At 46.2% G+C, this 24,978-nt stretch overlaps 1 protein-coding gene across 2 annotated transcripts in view; it reads right to left on the reverse strand.

Moving 5' to 3' along the window:
- Positions 1-24,770, reverse strand: part of LOC135907825 (serine/arginine repetitive matrix protein 2-like) — a 32,502-nt gene extending 7,732 nt beyond the window's left edge. The window contains exons 1-11 of one of the 2 annotated variants that reach the window (XM_070540582.1): positions 24,741-24,770; positions 24,210-24,314; positions 21,555-21,801; positions 20,443-20,684; positions 19,129-19,350; positions 13,337-13,585; positions 9,399-9,817; positions 7,747-7,853; positions 6,934-6,960; positions 6,533-6,565; positions 6,245-6,322 (exon numbers count right to left, since the gene is read on the reverse strand). In XM_070540582.1, the coding sequence (XP_070396683.1) occupies positions 6,245-6,322; positions 6,533-6,565; positions 6,934-6,960; positions 7,747-7,853; positions 9,399-9,817; positions 13,337-13,585; positions 19,129-19,350; positions 20,443-20,684; positions 21,555-21,801; positions 24,210-24,269 (1,684 nt within the window). In that variant the 5' untranslated portion in view covers positions 24,270-24,314; positions 24,741-24,770. The remainder of the gene's footprint in view (positions 1-6,244; positions 6,323-6,532; positions 6,566-6,933; positions 6,961-7,746; positions 7,854-9,398; positions 9,818-13,336; positions 13,586-19,128; positions 19,351-20,442; positions 20,685-21,554; positions 21,802-24,209; positions 24,315-24,740) is intronic. The other variant, XM_065439581.1, reaches the window with a different exon arrangement.
- Between the last annotated feature and the right edge of the window lie 208 nt (positions 24,771-24,978).

A 24,978-nucleotide genomic window follows, 5' to 3' on the forward strand; every position in this document is an offset into this window, starting at 1 on the left:
CCAGTAATGAAATAGCTCACTTACACACATACTCCCTTTTGAGGAGAGAATTCACACACACGCACGCATGCATGGGCGCACACACACACACGCACACACATGCTTCTACTACATGAGCAGCTTCCTGTGCTTGACACACATACATTCTTTTTATCCTGTGTCACTCCTATTGCTAAGGCATAAAAAATCCTTTGTGTTACCAACCCCAAACTCCTCAACCTACACCTCCAGCTTAAGCACTTTCTCGAGAGCCAGGACAAGCCTTCTAGCTTCCCCAGTGCTCCAAACTGTAGTTACGAATTTCAATAGGGCTATAGGCGACAGCTCTCGAAGGGCATGCAAATTACCCGGAGACCTAAAGCTTGTATATGATACCTCTAAAGCACAACACTTCAAATTTTCAAAATTCATTAAAGCTCCTGAAGACAATTGCTATATACGTAGAACGTCTCGAATAACCTGCCGCTAACAATTTCAGCGGTTGTCTGCATCAAAAGAAATGTGGGCTAATGGGAAATCCACGCCTTTAAGATCGGAATTATTGTAATGGCGAAACACACTACCAGATTTCTTAATCATTTATTTATGCTCTGGATGTAACGTTCCTTTCACAATAAAAAACAAGGATATCGATTCATCAGGGCATGGGAGGAAAAAGGACGAAGCGTATACTTGGCACCTTCCCACTGGTCCTCCCGAGAAACGGCGCCTCATACAGCAGTTGTCCAGGGTGGCTTGAAACCAAACTCGGCTTTCAGGCGGGTACACTCGCTGCACCAAATCGGAAGAGTTTTATTGCGAGTAAAACTCTACCGGCCTCATGCAATACATACGCATGCACACAAAACGCATCCACACGCACACACAAGTATACGCACTCTCAAAGCGCAGACACAAAAGCGCGCACGCGCACATTGATGAACACAAACAAGCACACATACATGCATGCAGGCAGACACGCTAACATGTGCACGCACACACAGCGACCCACAGACAACACACTCACAAAACACGTACGCACTAGACACGCGCAAACACGCCAGCCCATACAAACCGGCATGTACTGAACGTAAGCGCGCGCGCGCGCGCGCACGCACGCACGCACGCACACACACACACACACACAGCGAGCCGAGCGCACGCACACACACACACACAAAGCGAGCTGAGCTGAGCGCACTCACGCACACACAAATCAAGCCGAGCGCGAGCACGCGCAGACGCACAGACAAAGCGAGCCGAAAAAATGCTGAAGGCGTCCGGCAAGCAGCAACAGCAGCACGCGACCGCATCAGGGAGAACCAATACCACGCCGGTTCCTTCGAAAGGTGGCTAAGCCAGTCCTTTGTCTACGCGACGCAAAAGTGGTCGACCACATTTAACTGAAGTGCGAACGACCGTATTACAAGCAGCCGCGCTGAACGCACAAGAGAATCACATCAATGAACGTTCAAGCGCTGAGAAACAAAACGTAACTATGCAGGCGCACCACGCCCGATGTAGATTTGACAAACATTAGTCACACGGGACGCGATCTAGGTAGTTAACTTGTCCTAGTAGAAGTGCAGCTGCTCTTGCTCTTACATTAGCGAATCAGGAATTATGCTACGAGATCACAGTGAGATATTTCTAAAGCGAACAAAACAAATACCAAATAAAGGGGCACTTGCCTGAAAGTTTCCATCATGCCAGTACTACCGACCGGGCACGTTGAAACTTCTCGTTTCAGCCTTCGTGGATCCATCTTCCAGTGCATACGAACGCTTTGCTTTGAAGTGGGGCACGAGTAATACACAAAGAATGGGCCACATCTTTTTCTACCCCGCGCGCAAAACTAAACACACGTTTAAAATTACTTCGCACAGCGCGCGACGCGAACACACGCGAAAACGAGCATGATGGCGCAGCTTCCGCCTTCCCGTCCTGCCGCGCGCCGAAGTGATGGTGCAGCGTCGGCCGTCACTTCCGGTCGCTTTTCATTGGGCATGGGGCGGCCGCGCAAATTGAACATTTATTCTGACAGGCTTGCTTGCTCGCATGGCCGCCTGTTTGCTGCTGCTTCGTTGTGGTCTCTAACTAGAGCGGTGAGACGGGTAGTTGCTACTACGTTTCATGCCGGGCATTTTATTTTGGGGTGGGGGGCGCAGTCTGTGCTGCATCACTGAGGGTACAGGACACAAATCGGGACCGTGAGCGAGACGATCGGCGCTCTTCTGCTGGTGCGATTAGATTATTCGCTGCGTCCGAACGAAGCAACTTTGCGAGGTCACAGCGTAGTTTCAGCGATATCATGGCTCGATAAAGACGCTCATATCTTGGTCGTGCGACAGCGACGCGTAAACATTCATGAGGAGACTGAAGACTGCGTTTGCAAGTGCGTATGCTCTGGATAAGAAATTACAGCTTTGACGACACCAGCCCTTAATATATAGGCTCAGCCTTACAAGCTGTATTTGAGGATGCACTTAGAAAGCAGATCAGTAGCTTAGTAAACCTCTGAATGAATTAGGCTAGGTACGTGGAAATTCGGGTTTGAGAACTTCCAACGTGATCTCGCCTCTATAAGTCTTCTTTATGGATTCACCATGCAAATTGTACGTTGATGCCATTGTACAGCAGAGGCTCGTCCAACAGCACGTCCCTGTTTGTTCAGCAATGTATCCAAACAGCTTCTTCCATTTCACCACTTTTTGTTAGGCTATTAAGGGCACCAAAATATTAGTGCAGAATTGCGCAAGTTGCTCTCGTGTTTTCGCTCTGCTACTGCAGTTTTTCTAGAAGTGTTTATTTGTATGTTAATATTCCTGTGAGCACGAAAAATAATGATAATGGAATTGTAAGTGAAATGGCGTTCTTTTTCTGGATGATACATTTCTGGAGTGGCCGTCATGCCAGTAACATCAGAATCCTTGAAGAAATATCGACAGTCACTTAGGAATGGGAAAACTTAATCGCTTCACGCATCTACACTTGCAATTGTCACGTGACCATGATACGTTAGTTCATACATTGTCACGTGTTCTTCACAATTCTACCTTAATCTCCCGTAATCCACCGTGCTATAGTTTGTACAAACCTCAATGCAATTTATTCCACCCTTATTCACATTATTTACCCATAATTGCTCATACTTAACGTTGTTGTATTTACTACCTTCTGTATCACTACTGACGTCATACAAGACGGTGATGACTTCACATTTTATTTATTTATTATATACATTCAAGGCCTAGTAGGCACAACAGAAAGAAGTGGTGAAAATATGCAATAATTGCAATGCAGCGCAAAAATAGAAAATCAAACCATAAGATCATTTGAACGGCGACCTTGAATTAGTGGTGTCGCAAATTGAGACTGTGGAGGCGGGAAGCCGGTTGCATTCAGTGGCTGTTCTTGACAAAAAGGAAGAATGGCACATCAATTTTGTATTGATGGTCGATGCGAGACGAGAACTTGGTGTGGTGAAAAGATTTTCTTTACGAGAAGGGTTAAATTAGCATATTCTATGAAAAAGACAGAGACGAAAGTATCTGCGACGTAACCAAAGGTCAGGTTCACCTAGTGTTCTTTTCATGGACGTGACGCTAGAATGAAGTGAAGAATTCGAGAGAATAAAATGGGCGCTGCGGTTCTGAATGCTTTCTGAATGCGCTTTCAAGGGAAATGACAAGATTGGCATGAGCAGGGTCCCGTGTGGATTGTTGTTGCGGAGAACGCCACCTTTCCTACCTGAAAGGCCATGAAACGCTTTCGCATTAAAAATGCAATACATACACACATTGCTCAATGCGTGGACGTGTACACGTTACTCAGATTTATGCATCAATACGTTCAACACCCTTCAGGCGTCGATTTAACACCCTTCTTTGAGCAAAGTCACACCTTATGTGTGGTATCCACCCTTGTGATAGGGTGCTTTGGCCGAAAAGGGTGCTAGAAGGGTGTGGACATGGGTGTAAATGCCAAAAGCACCCCTATTAACACCCATAAGGGTGTAAAAATGTTTAGTGTGCACCAGCGTTTGAGGGTGCTTTTCTTTACTCGGAACAGACGCTGAATTAACGGAGCTTCTTTGTGTGACGGTTTCGCGTTTGCCCAGACGCGGAAGGGAAAAAAGCCACAAAATAAGTGCACTTTTACGAAATTCAGTGCCGTGATTTATCATATGTAACTGTTGCTGATAAGGTGTTTATCATTTCCCTTCCCCAGCTTAAGATAACGTGGATGAAAACATGGCACTCTTTTTTTCAGAAGCTCTCGCCCTTGTGCGCGCTTTGCCACAGTAGCTTTCCCTTCATTGCTACAGAAAGTTGTGCAGTGTTCCCATACTGCCACTCCCTCAGCGAAGTCGATGACGTCACTGGCCCACCGCCGGTCGGTGCGGTGATTTCAGTCTCAAATTCATTGCCTCAATATATCGCGGAAGGAAAATAGGAATATATGTATAACGAATGTATACCACAAAAGAATGCGAATGTGCAGGCTGTCCCAGCTAACTTTAGCCGAAGTTTAAAATATGCACTTGCCACGTAGCTGAAAAGAACAAAGGTACAGTTGTTTGACGTCGTTTGGAGATATTAAAACTATTCTTTTTCATTCCGCCTAATTAGATAGTTAGTCTTGATTAATCAGTTTCTAAAAATAATATATAGATGAAAAGTGTCAATGAGAAAATTGTAGAGCGATAGGAAAAACTCTCGATATAGCATTCTCTTGCTCAATATATGCTACATGAAAGTGTTTTTCCTAGCGTGAAAGAAGCCGGCGAATACACGCAAAGTGCCTCGAGCGGCCAGTCGCGCGGTAATTTTGCGTGCTTTTGCGGGCTTCTTTCAGGCTCGGAAAAAAATTATGTAGCACGTATCGAGCAATAGAAAGCTGTATCGGGAGTTTTTCATGTCGTTCTACAATTTTCTCAGTGACACTTTATATCTAATTATAATATTTGAGAAATTGAATTATTGTTTACACTAATTATCTAATTAGGCGGTATGAAAAATACTTTGAGCATCTCCAATCGACAGCTAACAACATTGCCTCTATTATATCCAGCTACGTGGCCTTTGCGTATCTTTAAACCGTGGCTGATGTTAGCTGGGACAGCTTTTATACATATAAATGCGTGTGCATTCTTTTCGTCACGAAGACCACGGATGAAGACAATAAATGCATTTCTGCATTCGTTAAAAATTATTTGTCACCTCTTTGTCGTGTGCTACATCGCTTCGTTGGTCATCACCTTCTCAGAGTGAAATGGCTCATGATATTTTTCTTTCATTTTGTCTCACACCTCTATTTTCTGTCAAGTCGATATAGCTGTCACTGAAACGGCCGGCGATATTTAGGCGTTAATAAGTTGTAACGCAATGTAAGATCTCCAAATTGAACGAATTTAGCAGTTTCCTTTTTACATTTTGTCGTTCGATAGGCGAGGGGTAAACAGTGAAGCCTCCTTTTAGACTACAGTTAAGTATTCAATCTCATATATCTTAGTTCTGAAACCATATTCGGCAAAACAAGGGAAGAAAAAAAAACATTCACCGCTTGAATTAGTCTTACAGCCGTATTTTCCTGGTTTCTAGTGGTTTCCAAGGGTTGCTGTAGGATTTGAGTTTATCTTTAAAACATCTCATTGTTTCGTTGGAAAGCGCGAAGACGATTTCGCGCCGTGTGCTACGAGAGCATGAATTTTGCACGAAAATTTGCACAAGAATATCACTTGCTCTGTAACTGTTTGTAAGAGCAACTTCTAGCAAGTCAGGATTTTGGACACAATGTTAGCGAAAGTGGCCGGCCAATCGCAAAGAATCAGTACGAACAAAAAATTTCGTGAATTCGGCTCATGCTTCTTCGCCCTCAATACAGCTAGTGTACGTGTTCAGTGAGTAAGTTGAACTGAATAGCTTGTAGTCAAAAGGACAACAACAACAACTACAACAACAACAAAAAAACCCGGAAATACTAACCGCTCTATCAGGTTGTCTTAAAGAAAAATTTTTAAAAGCTTGCGAACCACTCGTTCCCGTTATTTTTTACCACAAGCAGTCTGAAATTATCACTCTAAGATTGTATATTCTGTCGCCATAGAGCATTCGAAGGACTCGAATATCAAATTTTCGAATCACACTCTTTGACGCGAAATAGAAGTCGATTCGTAGTGAAAATTTCGAGTATTCGCACACCTCTGTTGAGAATGTGTACTCTTCCCTCCCCAAGAGGGGGAAATTATGTGATTCGAGCTTACCTGGTGAAGTTTTATTACCATGCTTGTACTTTTCCTTGCTTTCCGCGTCTGTATCTGGATCATAAAGGTAATCTCGCACTGAAGAAAATAAAAGGAAGCAAGTTTAGTAAGACTGCAATATGGGTGAAAATGTTCACGGACCACCTATGCAAAAAAAAAAAACGCGGCAAGATCACCTAATGATTGTTCTGGAAAAAAATGCTAACATTACACGGTAAAAAAGCCGAAGGGTGCCTACGAAGGCAAATTCACACTAAGAACCGGGTAAGTAACAGTGTGGATTCTTACGTTGCACAATCCGGGCCGGGAAATGCGATATCACTGCGACATATAAGAACAGATGTGTGGTAACCTTGAATTCTTTTTTTTTAATGTGCAGAGAGAAACGCTGCCCTCTGTAATTGGACATTTCATGGAATTGCGCTAGGCTAGGAACTTAGCGAGACGTCGGAATACTTAGGCAATGCTCTTGTTAAATTGCCTGGGGTGTCATGGTGGACCCTGTGTTATGGTTTATATTGAATAGATGACTGAGTGGTGTTCCCGCGAAAAAGAAAAAACAAAGAAATGAAAATTTTGATGTTCAAAACTGCTTATACCATACTTAGAAATGCACACGAGATGCAAAAAATGACAGATAATGCTGAGAATCTTCGGGAAAAGTAGTTAATTTTACCGTGAATGCTTACCGAATATAGCCATGTTTAATAAGATATCTGCAAGAAATAATAGTGGCAAAACAGAAACTTTTGTACTTGACTATTTACACCTTTTAGCACATTTAGGTCCGAGTACATGTTTGTGAAGATGTTTGTACATGACATGAGAGCATGCGCCCCATACGCTTACAGGAACCGATTTCCATATGTATTTATGAATACACAGGCTAATATGCTGGAATCATGTACTTCGAGGGGGCTAGGCAAAGTACAGGTAACTGCAGTTCTCAAAGAACTGCAGTTGCGGCCTTCGTTACACAAACACATGACTTTAAAGTTAGTGACAAGGAAAAGCATAAATATTTGGTCACATAAAGTCACGTGCTCATGAAAAAAAGGAGGTATCGGCCAGAAGAGATTGTTTCCTCAAGTTGACTGTAGCGTACACGGCTAAGCTGGATTGACACGACCGTACGATTATGCAGTTCGCCTGCGATATATTTTTTGGTCGCGAGCGTCAGTGCCCCTCGGCAATGCCATGCTCGCTTACCAACTGAATCATCAATCCACCGCGTTTCGTGTTAATTCAGCAAGATATCAAAGCCCATATTTACAAAAACAGTTAATTATGCTAGTATTGTTCGTAAGAGTAAGTACTAGCCCGACACGACTGTGGAGATATTAATGGCGGTGGCCCACCAGTGGCAAAGAGCATTTACAGACGTGGTGAATTTGTGAATTAAGCTTTATGAATTCAGCCCCGGATTCATAGCCTCGTGCTTGAGAGTGTCAGGAAACAGCGCTGTGCGACAACATTCCAAGTGGCTGCCAAGGTTCGCTTACCCTGACGAAACATGATGATGTAGATGAAGCAGATGAGCATCAGACCGAAACCTACTTTGATGCTGCATGCCTTGAAGTCAATGGCTAGGTACTTTTCTTGCATCGCTCTGCAGGAGAAAGATGCTCAAGTTCGGATTCATGGCTGCTTCACTAAGCGTGATGCAAAACAGTGTGCAGTAAACACAGCACACGCCCCTAGAGAAGACGACAAACATTGTCATGGTGAAAAAAGCATCTCTCTCTACGAAACCGACCAATAAAAAGCCGTAGGTAAATTGAGCGAATCTCCGACGCAGGAGGTCGTAAGAACAATTTTGTCACTGCCATGCAACCGCTATCGAATACGGCTTCGCTTCGATGGATGTGTTCCGATTCTGGCCAGCGTTGCAGACAGCTTACCTAGACGACTAAGGAAACAGCCGACACAGCTTTGAGCCCAAGCAAAGGAACGCGTCTGGAACCATGTGGTAGACCCGCGGAGTACGCCTCTACGACATGACGTCACCTCACGATGACAAAAAAAAAATTGACAAGAGCACGCATTATTTGTCATAGCGTCTACGAACCTATGAAAAACGCGACGTGGCTTATAATAAGCGTATAGGAAAGCATTACTACGTTTTGTGGGTAGATAGCGTTCCCGTCGAGCTTCCAAGTGTCCTGCTCAGCCGGCTTCTTGTTTTGTCAGGAAAGTAGACTGCATTGTTTTTGACTTCGGCGCTGTCTTCGCGAAGCTGTCTTCTTTGACGTTTTCGTCGGAATTGGAACGTGGCTTAAAATGGCCGTTCTCCGTTCTGCCGCCTACTTTGCCGTCTGCAGCGAGTATTGGAACATGCGGCCAATAAGGGTTTTACCAGCTGAGGCGCTATGGAAGCACACATTATTCCTGCGCTACAATGAATGCCCTACAGCCGCTCTAATCTTTAACCAAATATATGTTTGTAAGTTGTGAAGAAGTCAATTTTCTGTGCCGATAACTTTGTCAAAATGACGATGTACTCTGTGTGAAAATGATGTATATATCTTTGGTATGTACACCACAAAGCAACATGTTCGAATTGTCTATTAGAGCGCTCCTGAAACGTGGATCAAGGTGAAGAAGAGGTGTGGGACACGTACCACTACTAGAACTTTACTCTTACTGGATAAAACTAATGTACAGACAACCGCAATAGCTTACAGACCTCGGAATCTGAGAAAAACTTCAACGTCTTCACCGCCTTGCCGACTGTGCATCAACATATTCACCGACTGTGCAAGTATATGCCTGCAACATATTATTGCATGACTTTACTCGATGTGGTCGCAGACTGTTCGGAATTCCAATGTTTTCTCAGTTCCATCGGCACGTTCACTCGGCGTTTGACTATACATAACCAACTTAGAAAGACGGCGTTTGACTATACATAACCAACTTAGAAAGAGTGCGCATCCACCACCGGTATATCTTCTTCACTTCCTGAACCTTGTATCTTAAACTAAGGAAAAGAGAAAAGGAAAACAGAAGAAAAAGCCAATATCTGTTCAATCTTTACGTCGCCTAGCAGCTTAGGTTCGCTATCTCTCTTCGCATTGTCACTCGTATCAATCGCCTTTAATAAAATGACCAACTTGGACAGTTGGCTAGAATTACCAACGTTCGTATCGCCCACCTTATCCATACGTTCTTCTCCTGGAGACGCACGTAGGTACCGTCCGGCATCATCAGGAGTTTCCCTTTGGGTTTTTCTTCTAGCATCTTGTCGAGGGGAACTTCCTCCGGACCGATCGGCCTCAGCGAACGCTGGGAAGACTTGGCGCTCAAGCGACTGTCCCCGGCTAGCGGTAACATCGAGGCTGCGCTTGTGTCTCTTTGCGCGTCGAGGTTGCCTTGCCAGTCGGGGTGCTGGTGGCGCTGGTGCCCCGGGCCCGGCGGGCCAGCGCTGGTCTTCTTGCTGCCGCCGGACTGGTCGCCAGGGCGTCCAGTGGATGCTCGGCTACGACGGCTATCGGCGCTTGCCTTGGACGCCAGTGACCGGCGATCAGCGCTGATCGCGCTGCCTCTCTCGTCGCGGTACGTTGAGGCCGGGGCCTGCGGAAAGCGTAATACATTGCACGGCACACGGTGCTTCAAAGTGCACACGGGGCTGCACACGTCAAGCTTCAGTCAAATGCACACGGGGCTGCACTTGACTGACGCTTGTCACCTGTCCGATCACCTGTAGCCCCACCCTCCGGTGTGCATTCAGGGTGCTTTTGCTGCTGTGTCATTTTCGTTCCTTTCTTTATTTACACTTCCCCGGTGCCATGCGCTTGATGTTTCCTCACATGAGTGGCAGTTACGGGCACTGCGTCTACTCAAAGTTTCCTTCCCGAACTACACGTATGTCCATGCGACGGTAATGCCTGCTGCACCTAGCCCCTACTGGTGCTGTGCCCTCAATTGTTCGCTCCAGGGTAGAGAATCGAAAGAAGAAACGCCGATGAAAATAATGAAATTTGAAACGCGCCGAGACTCGTGTACATCTTCAAACATTTCATTGGATCCGCGCTGGAAGTTTTAATAATATGTTTGAATTGCTTTAGGAAAATCAGGTAGATTGTGAAGACGGCCAGATGTTTACTCACGGTTTCAGCCTGGCGTCGTGTAGCGGGTTCAGCTCCTTTTTTGACTTTCAGAATGTTTAGAGTCATTCATATTTCTCAAGGTCCCGTCGAAGTTCTTTCCAGCTATGCTTGCCATGAAATATTTGCTCTCAAATCGGACGTTTCTGTAAACAGTCTTCCTGTGGTGCCTACGTTCCGTACTATTAACAAAACACACTGCAGAATCGAATTGCGTAATTCATTTTGAAACTGTACACTTTACCTGAATATCAAGGTAAAGAAAATGTGTTAAAACAAAATTTTCAGTGGACAGCAATTATTGGTGCCTGAAGTGGTTAACGAAGTCACATGTATAACGCCACTGTATGAGTGCAGTTTAGAGAGAGAATAAAAATAAAATGAAATTCAGAGGTTTTACGCAGGAAAGAAACCGCGATCCGATTATGAGGCTCAGCTTAACGGGGTCTTCCAGTGTGGACCACCTCGGACTCTTTACCGTGAACCCAATGCATGGAACCTGGGCGCTTTTGCATTTTGCCGCCATCGAAATGCTGGCGCCACCTCTGGGATTTCATCCCGCGACCTCGTGCTTAGCAGCGCAAAAAGCACCATGGTGGATAATTGCGAGAGGGAGGTTAGTTTAACGCCACTCAAGCTCGACCTGTACACCTTTTTTTTATTAAAGTATCGTTATTTTCTTAAAGTTGACAGAGATAGGTACTTGAACAAGAGAAAAATGGAGTGGTCAGCCGAGTGATGCGACTCTAGCCTGCTGCTACAAACTGGTGGAAGCGGCTTGGTGGAACAACAGAGACAGCGTAGGGAAAACGTGAACCTATTAAGGCGAAGATGATGGCAATAGGTACAGTACTGTCTACTACTGTTTCTGTGATACCCGCACGAGCATGCTTGACAATGCATCCAACTTGACATAAAGGAGTCAAGGCTACTGGAGCGCGGGCAGGACAGAAAGCTATAGCATGCATGATTGGCCAGTTTTTTTTTTTTTTATGGCGATGAAGGCTTGCCCTTAAGGCATAATTCTTGGAGCGTATATGTGTATTATATGTGTGCTGTGAGGCCTGTGTTGTGTATGAATTGAAGCAGTGTTTTGTGAAATCTGTTGTCATGTATCCAGCGGTCATAGCTGGTTGTCACACTGTAGCGGAGGCCGGCTTGTTGTAGGAGACGCGAGCGTCCCGATTGTAAACCCGTACAATTCCATATTAGGTGGTATGCATCTGATTCCACCACAGGAACGGAGCAGTATGGATTGGCCAGTTGCGCTTGCCACAAGTGTCATATGGAGTGCATCTGTATAGACTCCCCATTCGGTTCAAACTATTCGGTTGCTTTCAAGTTCAGTTTCAGCAAATTTATATGTATTTTGACAATTAACGAAGCAGACAGCAGAACAACAGTACGTCGTCGCTTCTAGTATTGTTGTACTTCACTTCACGTACATACGGTCAACCCAAGGTGCCAGATGACGAAGTTAATCACATGGGGCGACCGCTGTGGAAGTTCTGGCAGCTGCGTGGCCATTTGCGCAACTGTTTTCTTTACCTCGAATTCCCGTTATAAACAAATGAAATCGAAATGAAACATTTAAATACCTGCGTGTTTCTTTAATCTAACATCCTCCATTGCTGCGCAGTTTGAGCTTTTGTATTATATTGGAAGCTTAATAATGGACCTTGCAGATGCGCTAACAGGCGGCTAAGGATACTACTGAAATACAATTTCGATGGAAGGGAACGTATGCGTCCCTCTTGTAAACGATGCGCATAGGAAACTGGCTGTGTACTTTGATAACATAGGCGGCCCGTGCTACAGTGGTCGAACTCAGACAACTTTCCATCCTCGCCTTCCCACTCCGAAAATGAGAAAAAAGATGCTGCACGGAATTTAGTGCGTTACGCGTCTCTGGCTAGTTTCTATCTCCACGTAAGATTAGCAGAATAACAAGGCAGTCCCAGCGGAAAGTCGTAGGATCGAGCCAAGAGTATTTCCAAACATTATGCGAGGAAGAAGCTACCGCAGTGAGATTTAGACTGGCGTTTATGGGCAGCTCAGCTCCCGTTTCACGTGTTTCGAAGCTTAGCCTGGCGGAAGGTTGGCTACGAAACAAAGAAGCTAGCGGACGAACCGCTACGCTCCGTTCAATCGGTTCGGCAGCGGTGAGAGGGCAAGAAAGAAAGGCAGATGCGAAGAGAGAAAGGCATGGAGCTTAACCAAGGACTTGTCCTGTTGGCTACTTTGCACTTGGGGAGCGGGCAAGCTTCGCCTTCTGCTGCCGGCTTGAGCTCTGTGTGCACGCTCAGTATGAATTTCCCGCTGTGGGAAACGTAAATTGTAAGGATGTTCTCTCTCTCTCTCTCTGTCTGTCTGTCTGTCTGTCTGTCTGTCTGTCTGTCTGTCTGTCTGTCTGTCTGTCTGTCTGTCTGTCTGTCTGTCTGTCTGTCTGTCTGTCTGTCTGTCTGTCTGTCTGTCTGTCTGTCTGTCTGTCTGTCTGTCTGTCTGTCTGTCTGTCTGTCTGTCTGTCTGTCTGTCTGTCTGTCTGTCTGTCTGTCTGTCTGTCTGTCTGTCTGTCTGTCTGTCTGTCTGTCTGTCTGTCTGTCTGTCTGTCTGTCTGTCTGTCTGTCTGTCTGTCTGTCTGTCTGTCTGTCTGTCTGTCTGTCTGTCTGTCTGTCTGTCTGTCTGTCTGTCTGTCTGTCTGTCTGTCTGTCTGTCTGTCTGTCTGTCTGTCTGTCTGTCTGTCTGTCTGTCTGTCTGTCTGTCTGTCTGTCTGTCTGTCTGTCTGTCTGTCTGTCTGTCTGTCTGTCTGTCTGTCTGTCTGTCTGTCTGTCTGTCTGTCTGTCTGTCTGTCTGTCTGTCTGTCTGTCTGTCTGTCTGTCTGTCTGTCTGTCTGTCTGTCTGTCTGTCTGTCTGTCTGTCTGTCCGTCCGTCCGTCCGTCCGTCCGTATGCATTTGCGGGACTCTATAAATAATGAAAGCAGCTCACCTTTCCTGGAGTCTGTCGCTTCCCTGAAGCCGTGCTCACTCGGCTGGTTTCGGCGACGTTCGGCTCAGCAGAGGGCTGGGGTTTCTTGCCCGCTACACCAGCACTGATGGATCTTTGAGACGCCTGCTTCGTGATAGACTTGCGGCTGATATTGCTGTGGCTGACAGCGCTGCGGCTGGGTTGTCTCGGATGCCGTGGAGTCTTGACAGTGGAATCCGCGCGGGTAGGGTCCTTAAGCGACGTGGTTGTCTGGAATACCAATGCGTAAGGTTTTAGGAATTTCTCCGTGACTAAGAACTGAAGTCTAACCGACCAAAAAACGCATATGGAGCGTCATGCTCGATGTCTACTGACGCCGACTAGTATTGTTTGCTAGACATCATTCGGTGCGCTGAGACAAATTGCGTAGAGGGCGCGCACAACCGTCCGCTTGCATGACGTTGAAAGGAAGGTTTGTTTTGAGAGCCGGATTTTTAAGCCAAATTCTGCAATTGTAACGCAAATGCTTAGCCGCCAGATGAGCGGGTGTCAGATCCATCGCATCTACGGCACACTACAGTGAACCGTACTGCACGGTACACCACAGAGGAAGGGTTACAAAGCAGAACCCATAATGTCAATGCTTACGGTGCAGCACAGCCTATTTTATGCAAACATAATTAAAAGAATTCGCAGTTCCGCCGGAAAGCCGAAGCATTGCGATAGCAAATTAGTAGATAGCAGTACGAAGTAAGTATAGTATTTTTATCGGCAGTGTAAACTTGTGAGCATTCGCTTGCTAACTAAATTAACAATGATAGAATGCGTAAGCATGACTCAATGAGGACGTCGAAAGAAACCGACACCAGGGAACAGCGCTGTCTCTGTGTGTCTGCTTCTTTCAACGTGGTTGTCCAGTAGCGCTTACACATTCTATCATGAATTTAAACCAACTAGCCCTTCAATGAGTTTTAACTAAATTAACCAGCATGGCGTTACGCGCGCACAGCTCAACATGAGCACACATCGCTCGATGACTGGGGAAACTGTCTGTGAAAACACTGGAGTTAGGAATCGTGGAAGCAGCCGCGAGCGTATTGATTTCCGCGCATCTGTCGCCTCAATGCGCACGAAACGTCGAAAGCACAGCGCAAACGAAGCTACCGGCTCTACGCGAATTCTGCAAACATCGCAGATCGCTTTGAAGATGAGGCCGGTGTAGGCGCGCAATTTAGCCACGTCGCAGACCGCTTTCAAGACGCATGAGCGCCAGTAACGCGTCCCTACGGCTTCCGCAAAAGGCGTCTACTACGGCGTCCGCGTTTCGTGTGGCCAATGCCGTAGTAGACGCCGCGGTTGTCTCCACTCTGTATGGAGTGGCGGGCGAGGAGGACATCGAGGCACCGTAGCAGCCACCGTGGAAGAGCGCCCCTCCTCCCTCGCCCCACCTCCGGCCTCGTGCGCCACAGGAGAGGGCACGCATCCGGCCCGTGTTCCTGGCGCGCGCAAGCGAGATGGAACCGCGTTCGCCGGCTGACCCTCACACGCTTTCACTCATACGCAACCTCATGGCGACGGCGCCGATGACGTCGGCGGCAGAAATGCGCCTGTAGTGCCTGTATAATTGCTATCGTAATAAAAGCATGAAAAGTTGGCCACTTCTTGGTGGTTAGATATTATGAGCATGACTATTCCCAAAGTAGAAATGAAGACGACGTAAATTTGTGTAAATCATTGGTTTGACCGTAAAGCGAGAAAGACACCTTACGTCGTGGCACATATAAGTCTTGACGTTGGGTACTCGCGTGTTATACGGCGCACTCTCAGAGGGAGTCACGCCACCTTGTTCTAGAACATTACCCCAGTCTTCCCTCCACCTCATCTAATGAAGTCGAATGGCAGCGCAGTCTTTCGACAGATGTGGTCACTGTCTTTCATAGACGTTTCACCCCAATTATCTAGAATCGTAGTGTCTTCTTGAGTGCATGGGCTGTATTTTGCTCAACTCGATGGAATGGAGAAAGACTATCGAGTGAAGGATCATTTGAGATTGCAGGGTTCAGGCTGAGGAAATTGATTCGCAATCGTGCCTCAGGAAAAGAACTGTTCGCACTTACTCTGCAAGAATCCGGCAAACGAAAGTGGAATCAGGCAAGTACAGCGATGGGCGCATGTGGAGTAAGCGCTCAGTAAGACGGCGACAACTTATCCTAAGGTCTGCGAGAAGTATACCTTCTCGAACGAGACAAGCGCCAAGGCTCCGGGAAAGTAGAAGTCTTAGAGTACTCGAATATTAAAATTTCTGAATCCAACAACACCAGTTCAATCCTTCAGGGGCGCTTTAGCAGTAAATGCAGGACGAATGCGTTAGCGTTACGTCGCGCCTCTTTGAGATCTTGGATCCATGATTTAAACCTTGTGTAGCGCATGGAAAAGTGTTCGAGAGCTCCCTCGACACACGTCCGGCCTCTTCAAGGATCGAAGCGCAATTGACGGTGGTCCGGAGCAGACTGTAAATTATGCAAGATGTTGCGCTGTAAATATATACAAGGTGATCATGTTGAAGTTATGCGGAATTTTGAAAATCGCATGCGGCAGATAGCATAATTCTTGTCGTTGAGCTTGATTAATCGAAGAGGAGGACATTACTAGCACGCTGAATTAAAAGACATATTCTACTAATTAGCGAAAATGACTAAGCAACTTAATATATGTTTGCTTACTTTACATCATATATTGATATTTGCGAATTGTAGCCTGTGATGGGAATCCTGGACTGTGGGTTCGCAAGACGCATCCGCTTGAAATGAATTGCGATTATACCAGTTTCAAGATATTCTTTTTCTAAGTGTTAGACGACACCCATGGGCGTTCACATGGACATTCAAGTTGCTTTTGTGCTTCAATGCATAAAGGAGCGTTTTGTTAAAAAGTACCTGGCCCAACAGTGACCATTTATGGTGAGTTAGATAGCACAAAACTCCCAAGCGGTTTCAGCCCTGCAATTAATTTCGAATGAATAAATCTTCAAGCCTCACCGGCTCGAATTAATAAATTACAATATGTGCCGCGTAGTAAATAAGTTTTTAGTGAATTTATGGTAATTGACTGAATATGTGTTTTGGTCTTTAGTGCAGGCAATGTCCATCTCTCTCAACAGTCCAGCTCAAGGACTAAAGTTATCGTATCTACAACAGGTGATTTTTCAGTATTGCATAAAACTTAAAAATGATCACCCCATATAAGAATACACATTCACGCTCTTCTGAGCTCTCGTGTCTCCTCTCTACCTCTGCCACGCGATCGGCGTTGTACACTTCACAGATTTTTCTTATTTGACACTCCTAACGCTAACGCATTTGGAAAAAATATCATTCCAAATATTCAAGCGCATTTCATGATAGAAGAAGATGGGAAAAAATTTAGGTGAAGGCAACTGTTACAAAAAACTTTTTCTAAGCAATGACGTTGCCTAACAAAGTTCAATCAAGATTGACAGCTTGTAGATAAGAAAAGCAAAACTTGATATAGAATAAAATCTTGTTGATGCGTTTCCGCATAATACGTTTTTCGAGATAATACTTTTTCCCCCGGCCGATGCCCGATAGAAGTAATGAAGTAAGTAATGGCGCCTGCTACTGCGTTGAGCTTCCACATGCCTAGGCATCGTACCTAGTAATCGTGTTTCACGAGCACACCGAAGGTTGAAAGCGAACGCGGAGCACAGCGGGAAATGAAGTCGGAGAGGACGAGGAGGAAAGTGGAGGAGGAGGCTGCAGTGGAAGCATGAGGCGGAAAGCTGAGGAGGAGGGGAGGGGAGACGGCCTGCGCATGCGCTAAGCTGCTGCCAGCTATGGCATCCGCAGCCGCGTGGGCGATCTCGTTTGCGCTTCCGAGAACAAGGGGGGGGGGGGGGGACGGAGGGTGGCAGGGTGGCCTGAGGTGGGGAGGGCTACGCTCGTCTGCGGCGTCAGCTGCTGAGGTCAGTCCGCGGTACCAGTGTGTGCGACGGGGAACACTTCTTTAGGGGGCGATGGCAATTGGCTACGAGTAAGCCTCGACGTGAGGCTGCCTTGGGTGTTGTCACCGCTGACACTGGTGGCACGATTTTCGCGGGACGAAGGACGGCTCTCGTCGTTGGTGGAACGAAAGCTCGAGAAGAAAAGCGTAGTGCCGCGCAGGACGGGCTGTGCGGCGACAATGGCTACCATATATGGCGCCGCAGTAGCACGCTTCGTCTGTATGAAAACAAAGCGCTGCGTGAGCGGAGGTCTGTTTGCGGCGGCGGCTGTGAATCGCGCCCACGCGTCACCGACGCGCTGCCTCTCGCGAGCTCTCGATTAGCGAGGCAGTCGCGCCGTACTTCGCTCCCTTTGCAGTGTGCCGCACGAGAGGGACTGACCGTGCCAGCAGCGCCACTCACACCGTTTTCTTCCAAATATAAACCGCCTACCTATATAACCATAAGACAACATATTGACACGTGAAATGAAAACAATTTAGAGCTGCGCTCAAATTTCGCGTTAGGAGGATCGTATTTGTCGGTGAATGTTTTTCATACGGTCATTGCCATCGCGTTTTAGACTCAAATTGCATTATACGACTGAGGAAGTGGGCTTTGACTCGTATTTTTTAGAACTCGTAGATTTATATTCCAGTGTACTAGCCTAAATAACATTCCGTATCAAGTCTCAGCCACAGTGGAGGAAAAACGCCCTCGGCGCGCCGCTGGCGGGAAGACTCTGATGCGGCTGCGTGAAATTACCGACGGGTAGCAAGCCGCTGCTCAGAAAGAGCAGCTTCTGTTTTCTAAATTCCAGGAGAACTTTTTTTATGAACATTGCTAGGGCGAAAGTTGAGCGCGAAACGACGAGCTATTTGAAGGTTGCTAAATAAAGTGCGATCACTGCGGTCTGTGTGGCGTCGGGTACTGCTGCTCCGCATAGCGCATTGTACGGAGCAGTATCACTCGAGGCCTCACGAACCTTTGCTGTCAAGTTTGTCAACGAGTACGCCTGTTTTCAAGCTTTTTGGAGCTCGCTTTAGATAATACGAATTTTGGATGATACATTTTATTTTTCAGTTCCCGTGAAGATTGTGTCAATTAGATTCCGCTATATTGACGATATCACCAGCGAAACAATTAAGCTACGCCCGGATAACGTTACACGTACCGGTTTCGCCTTAATTGTCACGTATATTAACTAACACACACACATCTATAGAAATTAAGATATTCTTTAAAATTTGTGGGACACTTGATACGGGCGTTACCATACTGGCTGGTACAAGCGCAGTTAGCTACCATAAGTGGCCGCGAATGGCTACCACTGTACTGAGTATATTAAAGAAAAGGCAATACTTTTGTTTACCTCAGGCCACAGGTTGTCGAGGGCTAGCTGCGTACAGAAAGACTTTTCATCATGAATGGCCTGTCGGCCGGAAGGCCACAAAACAGCCAAGGTGACGAACTTCTGTTAAGTATACGGGATTGTTGTATCGCCTAGTACAGTATGCTAATTTGCATTGAGGAGCTAAACTGGCTCTGTTAAGCCTTACCGTTTAGATGTGGCGTGTGCGTTCGTTTCTTGAGTCACTTCATCTCAACTCGCTGTTCTTATCAGGAGAGGCAACAGTGAAGCTTCGTGCCCAAGGTAAGGCCCACAAAGAAAACAACTATTATATCTCACACATCCCATTGTCTCGTCAAATCGCTCTCAAGGCACTTTCACCACGAATAAATAAAGCGAATATCTCAAGCTAACCTTTAGTGCCTGTTTAGGAAGGGCAATTTTTTTAATGAACATGCTGACCTTTGAGGGCCCTGGCCCAGCCGTCCTTGGCGCAGTGTCCGAGGGTCGACCGTCATGCGCCGGTGCGGTCGCGTCGGATCCTGTCGCCTTGTAACTCGCTCGCGACACATGGCTCCTACTCCTCGACGCGCTCACGGTCGAAGCTGGCAGTCGGCCCGAAGCCGTAGACGTCCCGCCCACGCTGGCTTTACTACTCTTGCGACGTTCCACCGATCTCTCGGGCTGGAAACGCAGCGAGAGATTAATTTCGAGCCTGCGGTTACCCGTGGTACTACTGTTTGGGGAAAGAAAATCGCGCAATTTTACGCCTTTAACCGCGGAAGTTAAAAGAAGCGTAAATGTTTCGCAAGCTAATTAATCAACTTATATTCGAGTGTCTGATCAAGGCAAGTGTCTGTACAGGGCTAGTATGTCATATCGGGTCGTACAGAGCCGCTGTTTACGAGGAAATGCGAAGAACATGGGGAAAAGTTCGCATAGAAAGTTTGTTTTCCAGCATTTGTTTCGGGCTAGCAGAGCTCGGGAATACAATTAACAGAAAATAGAGAGGAGATGAAAGTAGAGAGAAGATAAACACAGCGGTGTATGCGTGTATGCAGGCTGCTTCGTCCCGTTCATCGCATTGGTTTTCTCTCACGGCGCAAAATTGATATGCAGGTAATTTTCGTTTTCGGTGCGCAGTCTGTTTGTATAGGCATTGCACGTACGTGGACCCATTGGCACTGTTTGTAAATAAACCAGTCAAACGTGTGTTCAGGGAAAAAAAAGTTATACTATGCTTCAAACTATACTGATGCCGCAGTGGAAAAGACGTGGCGGGCTCCAGTACTCGAGAGTGAACAAACAACGTTTAGACGTGGTAGAAAGGCCCAGCGTAGGACCACGTACAGTTGCATTCAGTGAGAGCTGCCACACGGCGGCCTTGTTCTAAGGAGCACCAAGACTGCGTACGGCGGCGCCAACATGAGACAAATGGGAGGACTAAACACGGTTCCAGTCAGTGGCGTTTATTAAAGAGCATTATTTAACGCATGCCGGCGACGTTATGCCGTATTAGGCTTCCTAACACCACGGGCACCGGGTCGTAGCCCCCTCGTTCAACGCGAGGGTACGTTTCGTTCGCACCATTGCACTTCGAACTGGCGTGTGCCGGATTCTCGGTTCAACAATCCAGAGCGACGATTATTCTAAAATGGAGCGAAGTGTGTAGAGTTTGGAACAGCAACTTGAACGCGATCCCTCCTTCGTGCATGTTATCACAGCTGCAAATGAGAAAGTCGACGCGCTTTTCTACAAGGAGATGCGCAAACTGACCCTGGCTGCGGGTTGCCGCTTCCCCATCGGTGGCAGGTCTATCGGCCGCAGCTCCGAACTTGACGAGCTCGTCGAAAACTCGTACTTCGGCGCCCAGGACGCGGGCGCTCTTGCGCGGACGTCCTTTATCGTCGCAGTTTCCCTCGGCTCTCGCCTCCTAGGCACGTCTCGAGCTTCCGAGATCGCTGCGGGGATTTGGTCGCCCTCGTCGCGGGTCTCGGATGCCCTGGTTGCGCGCGTTTCTACGAGAAATATAACAAAACGGTGAATTAGAAAAAAAATATTTGGCGACAGCGAGACCATGTCAGTTTGCGCTGTGACCACGCTGTTGTTTTGAGTCACGTAGCTATATAGATATGCGGATATAGATAGGTATTCTTGGTAAGGAAGCACTATTTAGCGCTACTATTAGGCATCGTAATATCGTAGGTATTGCGAAGCGTTTAATAGATACGCGAACTCTGCTAGACAGAACGCCAAAGGTCTGTATGACGTGACTTTATGACTTGTAACTTGCGACTTAATTGCTCATGACTTTATGTGCAGCTGTGCACTCGGCGCAGAAGCGATGAGAAAAAGCAAATTGGCGCTCATTTGGAAGCACTTCTTCCGCCTGGGCCTGAGAGTGTGTGTGTGTGCGTATATATATACATATATATACACATATATACACACACACACATATATATATATATATATATATATATATATATATATATATATATATATATATATATATATATATATATATGTATATGTATATGTATATATCACGGCAGGACTTGAGTGTTCCGTTTTGCACGTGCAGTTATATTCAGGTACCACATGAACTAACATTACTGCGTCTGTTCGGCAGTTCTAGAATGAGCTACATTTACATTGTGAGTAAAGCTACTTGTCACTGAACTGACAGCGGTGGGCCAAACGAGCTGGCGCCATGGCAACAAGACAAAAGAAAGCAAGAGAGAGAGAGAAAAAAAAAACACCGTAGGAACGGCGTTAGTGCAGCATTCATACCCATTAGTTTCTCTTGACCAACGGGTTGTTGCAAAATTGTTCATCCCACTGTTTCCTCTGTTCTTTTTCTTTTGTTATTGTTATCGCAATCTCACCTTCTCCGTCATCCGGGGTGGTGTCTCTTTGTCTCTCCACGATATCCATCCACAGTTCAGCCTGCATGGGGCTTCCATCGCGGCCTTCGTCGTAGCCCTGAGCGACGGGGCTATATTCTCTTTCATGGCGCGGTCGCTTCGAGCTCGCGTCGACGTCGAGCAGGTATTCTTGATCTTCGGTGACATCTTCTGCCTCGACCCGTCTGTCTCTGCGTTCGTCCGGGTTACGCTGCCTTTGGCGCGGCGCCTGCGTAAGACGAGGGAGCGTCTTGTGTGCGAAACACGACAGCGTCATGCGAATGGTTCGAAGCACTGTGACTTAAGTGGTGCAGAAATGGCCGATGACATTTTTCTCGAGCGGTTCGGGCAAGCAATACCAACGGCTGCAGAATGGGAAGTCAGCTTAGAGAATTTTTTAAACATTTCCACTGACGCAGGGACGTAACTGCGTTCCGCATTATGCAACAGTTTAAGATTGGGATATTTGTTAACTGTATCGGACTGGTGACAAAAAACAAAATAAAACAAAAAAATAAAAGAATGCCAGCATTGCCAATTTACTAGACTTGTAGAACAACTACTGTCTAAAATTAAACTGGATTACGGTGGTACCTGTGAAGCTGTCATTACAAAGTTGTGTAAATCTCTTGTAAAAATCCCGTGCACTTCTGGAATAAGTGTGACCAATACTTTCTGTGCTGTTTGCCTTGATCGACGGTAATTAGTGGCGATGTCGAAGACGAACGTTTAGTTTATTCAATGTTTAGTACAATACGAAAGTAGGGAGTTGATGTTAAACGTTACCTTGCGTGCATCACTGCTGTCTGTTTGTACAGTACACAGAACACACAGGGAGATGTGTTTGCTGGAGGCACTGTTGTGCGCCATGTGTTATAACCTCTGAGAGGGTGGAGCATTGTCACTGCCTCTTATGGCACATCGTGGCAGAGTATTAAACTTGAATTGGATTATGGGGCTGTACGTGCCAAAACCACAATATGATTATGAGGCAAACTTTAGGAACGAACTCCGAATTAATTTTGACACCCTAGTATTATAGCCAAGAGTTCGACGAAAGTTCGCCTGGTCAGGTAACATGATAAAGAAAGTGTGGTCACTGGCCAAATCAAGGTGAACACAACACACAAAGACGTTTCGGGACCCGTACGGGTTCCTTGATCACACCAAAGAAAAAAAGAACTGCAGAATAACGCTTGGTAACACTTCAATAACACGACAAACTAGAATAACACTAGAATAACACTTTTCGTAGTGTGAAACGCCTCTCTGTGCTATTTTCACTTTGACTTGGCCAATGATCGCAATTTCTTCATTGCCATAGCCTTCTTCAACGTGAACCTAAATGTAAGTGCACCAGAGGTTTTGTACTTCACTGCCGTCGAAAGCAGTTGCCGTGGTCGGGATGCCATAGCCACAAAGCTACCGCGGCGGGCACAAGTTTTGATTTGACATGCCACCGCTTCCATAGAGTCGCCTAGATCCTACGGTGCTTCTTGCGTCTGCACGCCCTTCGTCAGCTGTGGAAATTGCATGATATTCACTTTTCAGAAATAGTAGAAACGTAGCAGTTTGCCCGCAACCGCTGTCGTGTTTTGTTGCTTTCCACTTCACTTTTTCCTTCCTCGCTCACCTCCCCCCTCCCCCCCCCGTATGGAAACTGTGAGCCAAGAGTGGCAAGGCTGTTAATTGGTTCTACCCATTCTCTCCCTCCTCCTCGCCTGGTCTTGCTCGTTTGTAAAAAAGTTAAACGCTGCAGTTTCTCCAATGCTTCTGCAGTGGGGTCACGGATAATTAAAGCTACCTAACGCCTAATGTGCCGACGTTCGGGCAATTCCAGAGACCATTGTGCAAATTCGACGCGATGGAAAGGTCCAAACAAGTTTCTCGCGTTGCCTTTCCTCTCTGCCACGCTCCTTTTATGTATAGACGCGCTCTGAACCACCCCTTGACGCGGCGTGCAGAACGGTAGCAGCGGCAGCAGCAGTGGAAAAAATTGAAGGAAGAGGCAAAGAAACCTTCGCTTTCAAACTATGTCTGGCCTAGCAGCTGTGGTAACTTATGTGCGATGCAAATGTGCTTTGTGTATAGTGACATTCTCCAAGAGTGATACACATGCGCGCTCAGCCCTTACAGTCTTCTTTTGTAATATTTGCCCTACAAAATATTTTTTTATCTTTGCGAGCTATAAACAATGACATGAAAAATAACTGACACGTCACTATACCATGTTTGGAATTTCCTCTGCCAAGCATTCCTTCCAATTACTGTATAAGTATCTAAAAAAATTGATGGTATACCTGACTTTGTGAATTCTATGGCTGAATCATTCATGATTAATATAAAAAGGTTATTAAAGTCGTGTTCTAGATAATAAATTTCAGATTTTTTTGAAGTTTAGCGTGTGTTATTGATTAGAGTCGTAAAAATTTTAGCTTATAGAAAATTAACTGGAAGAAACGCACATTCTTGTCGAGCGCGCCAAGCCAAATAGGCATGGGGGAAAATTAAAGAAATATTTTTCGCCTAATGATGCATCTTTCTTTTTTGCCTCCTTTTGTACAGCCATTAAAGTGCGCATCAGCACTTACGCAAGTAGCATGTTAAAAGCAGGTTAAAGACAAAAACATTTCTTACCTTCGTGGGTGATGTGACGTAAGATTCCTGCGACTGAGATTCGTCGGAGTGTTCGTCCATCGCCGGGAATGTCTTTAATTATTCGCTCGAGGAGACAGCAGTGAACTGGGAAAAGAAAAAGACAAGGAGCGTAACACACCTGAACAAGCCGGCGATGCCATGTTCCCCATTCTCTCGTTAGACATACCATCGTTGCCTACCCAGGCCAGAATTTTATACAGGAAGCAGCACCTGACGCCCTAGTTATGGTAGCTGGAGTAATTAATCGTATGGTGGCCTAAAGGCAACGTACTAATTATTATTTGCTTTGTGCGAGTCAGTCTTGAGCCTGTGAAGGTACAGAACCAGTGTTTCATTTTGTCTCATGCAAGTACATAACCGGCGCTACCACTAAGCTTCATGACAAGCACGAGTTAAGCAGTGAACGTGTATCACTCGAATAACGCAGCTTCAGCGCATTATTGTCGCTTTAGAGCTGAAGTGCACTGTCAGCGCCCATCGTATCGGAAACGATCACAGTGATCTGCTTACCTTGCGTGCTTGCTTCCTATACGATGGCACGTACCCACTTCCGGGGGGATTGGCCGAAAGCCCCATGGGTAAACGAAAAATGGTTACAGGAAAACGTGTGTTTTTCAAAGGAGAGCAAGCCTTAAGGTAATAAATTTTGTTCAATTTATTTGGAATTTGTAAAATATTGAATAATAAATCAGTCTCTTAGCATGAATGGAAATTTTGTAAAAGAATAAATAATAAATCGGAAAATTAA

This window comes from Dermacentor albipictus, chromosome 6 (genome assembly GCF_038994185.2).
Source record: "Dermacentor albipictus isolate Rhodes 1998 colony chromosome 6, USDA_Dalb.pri_finalv2, whole genome shotgun sequence".
NCBI lineage: Eukaryota > Metazoa > Arthropoda > Arachnida > Ixodida > Ixodidae > Dermacentor > Dermacentor albipictus.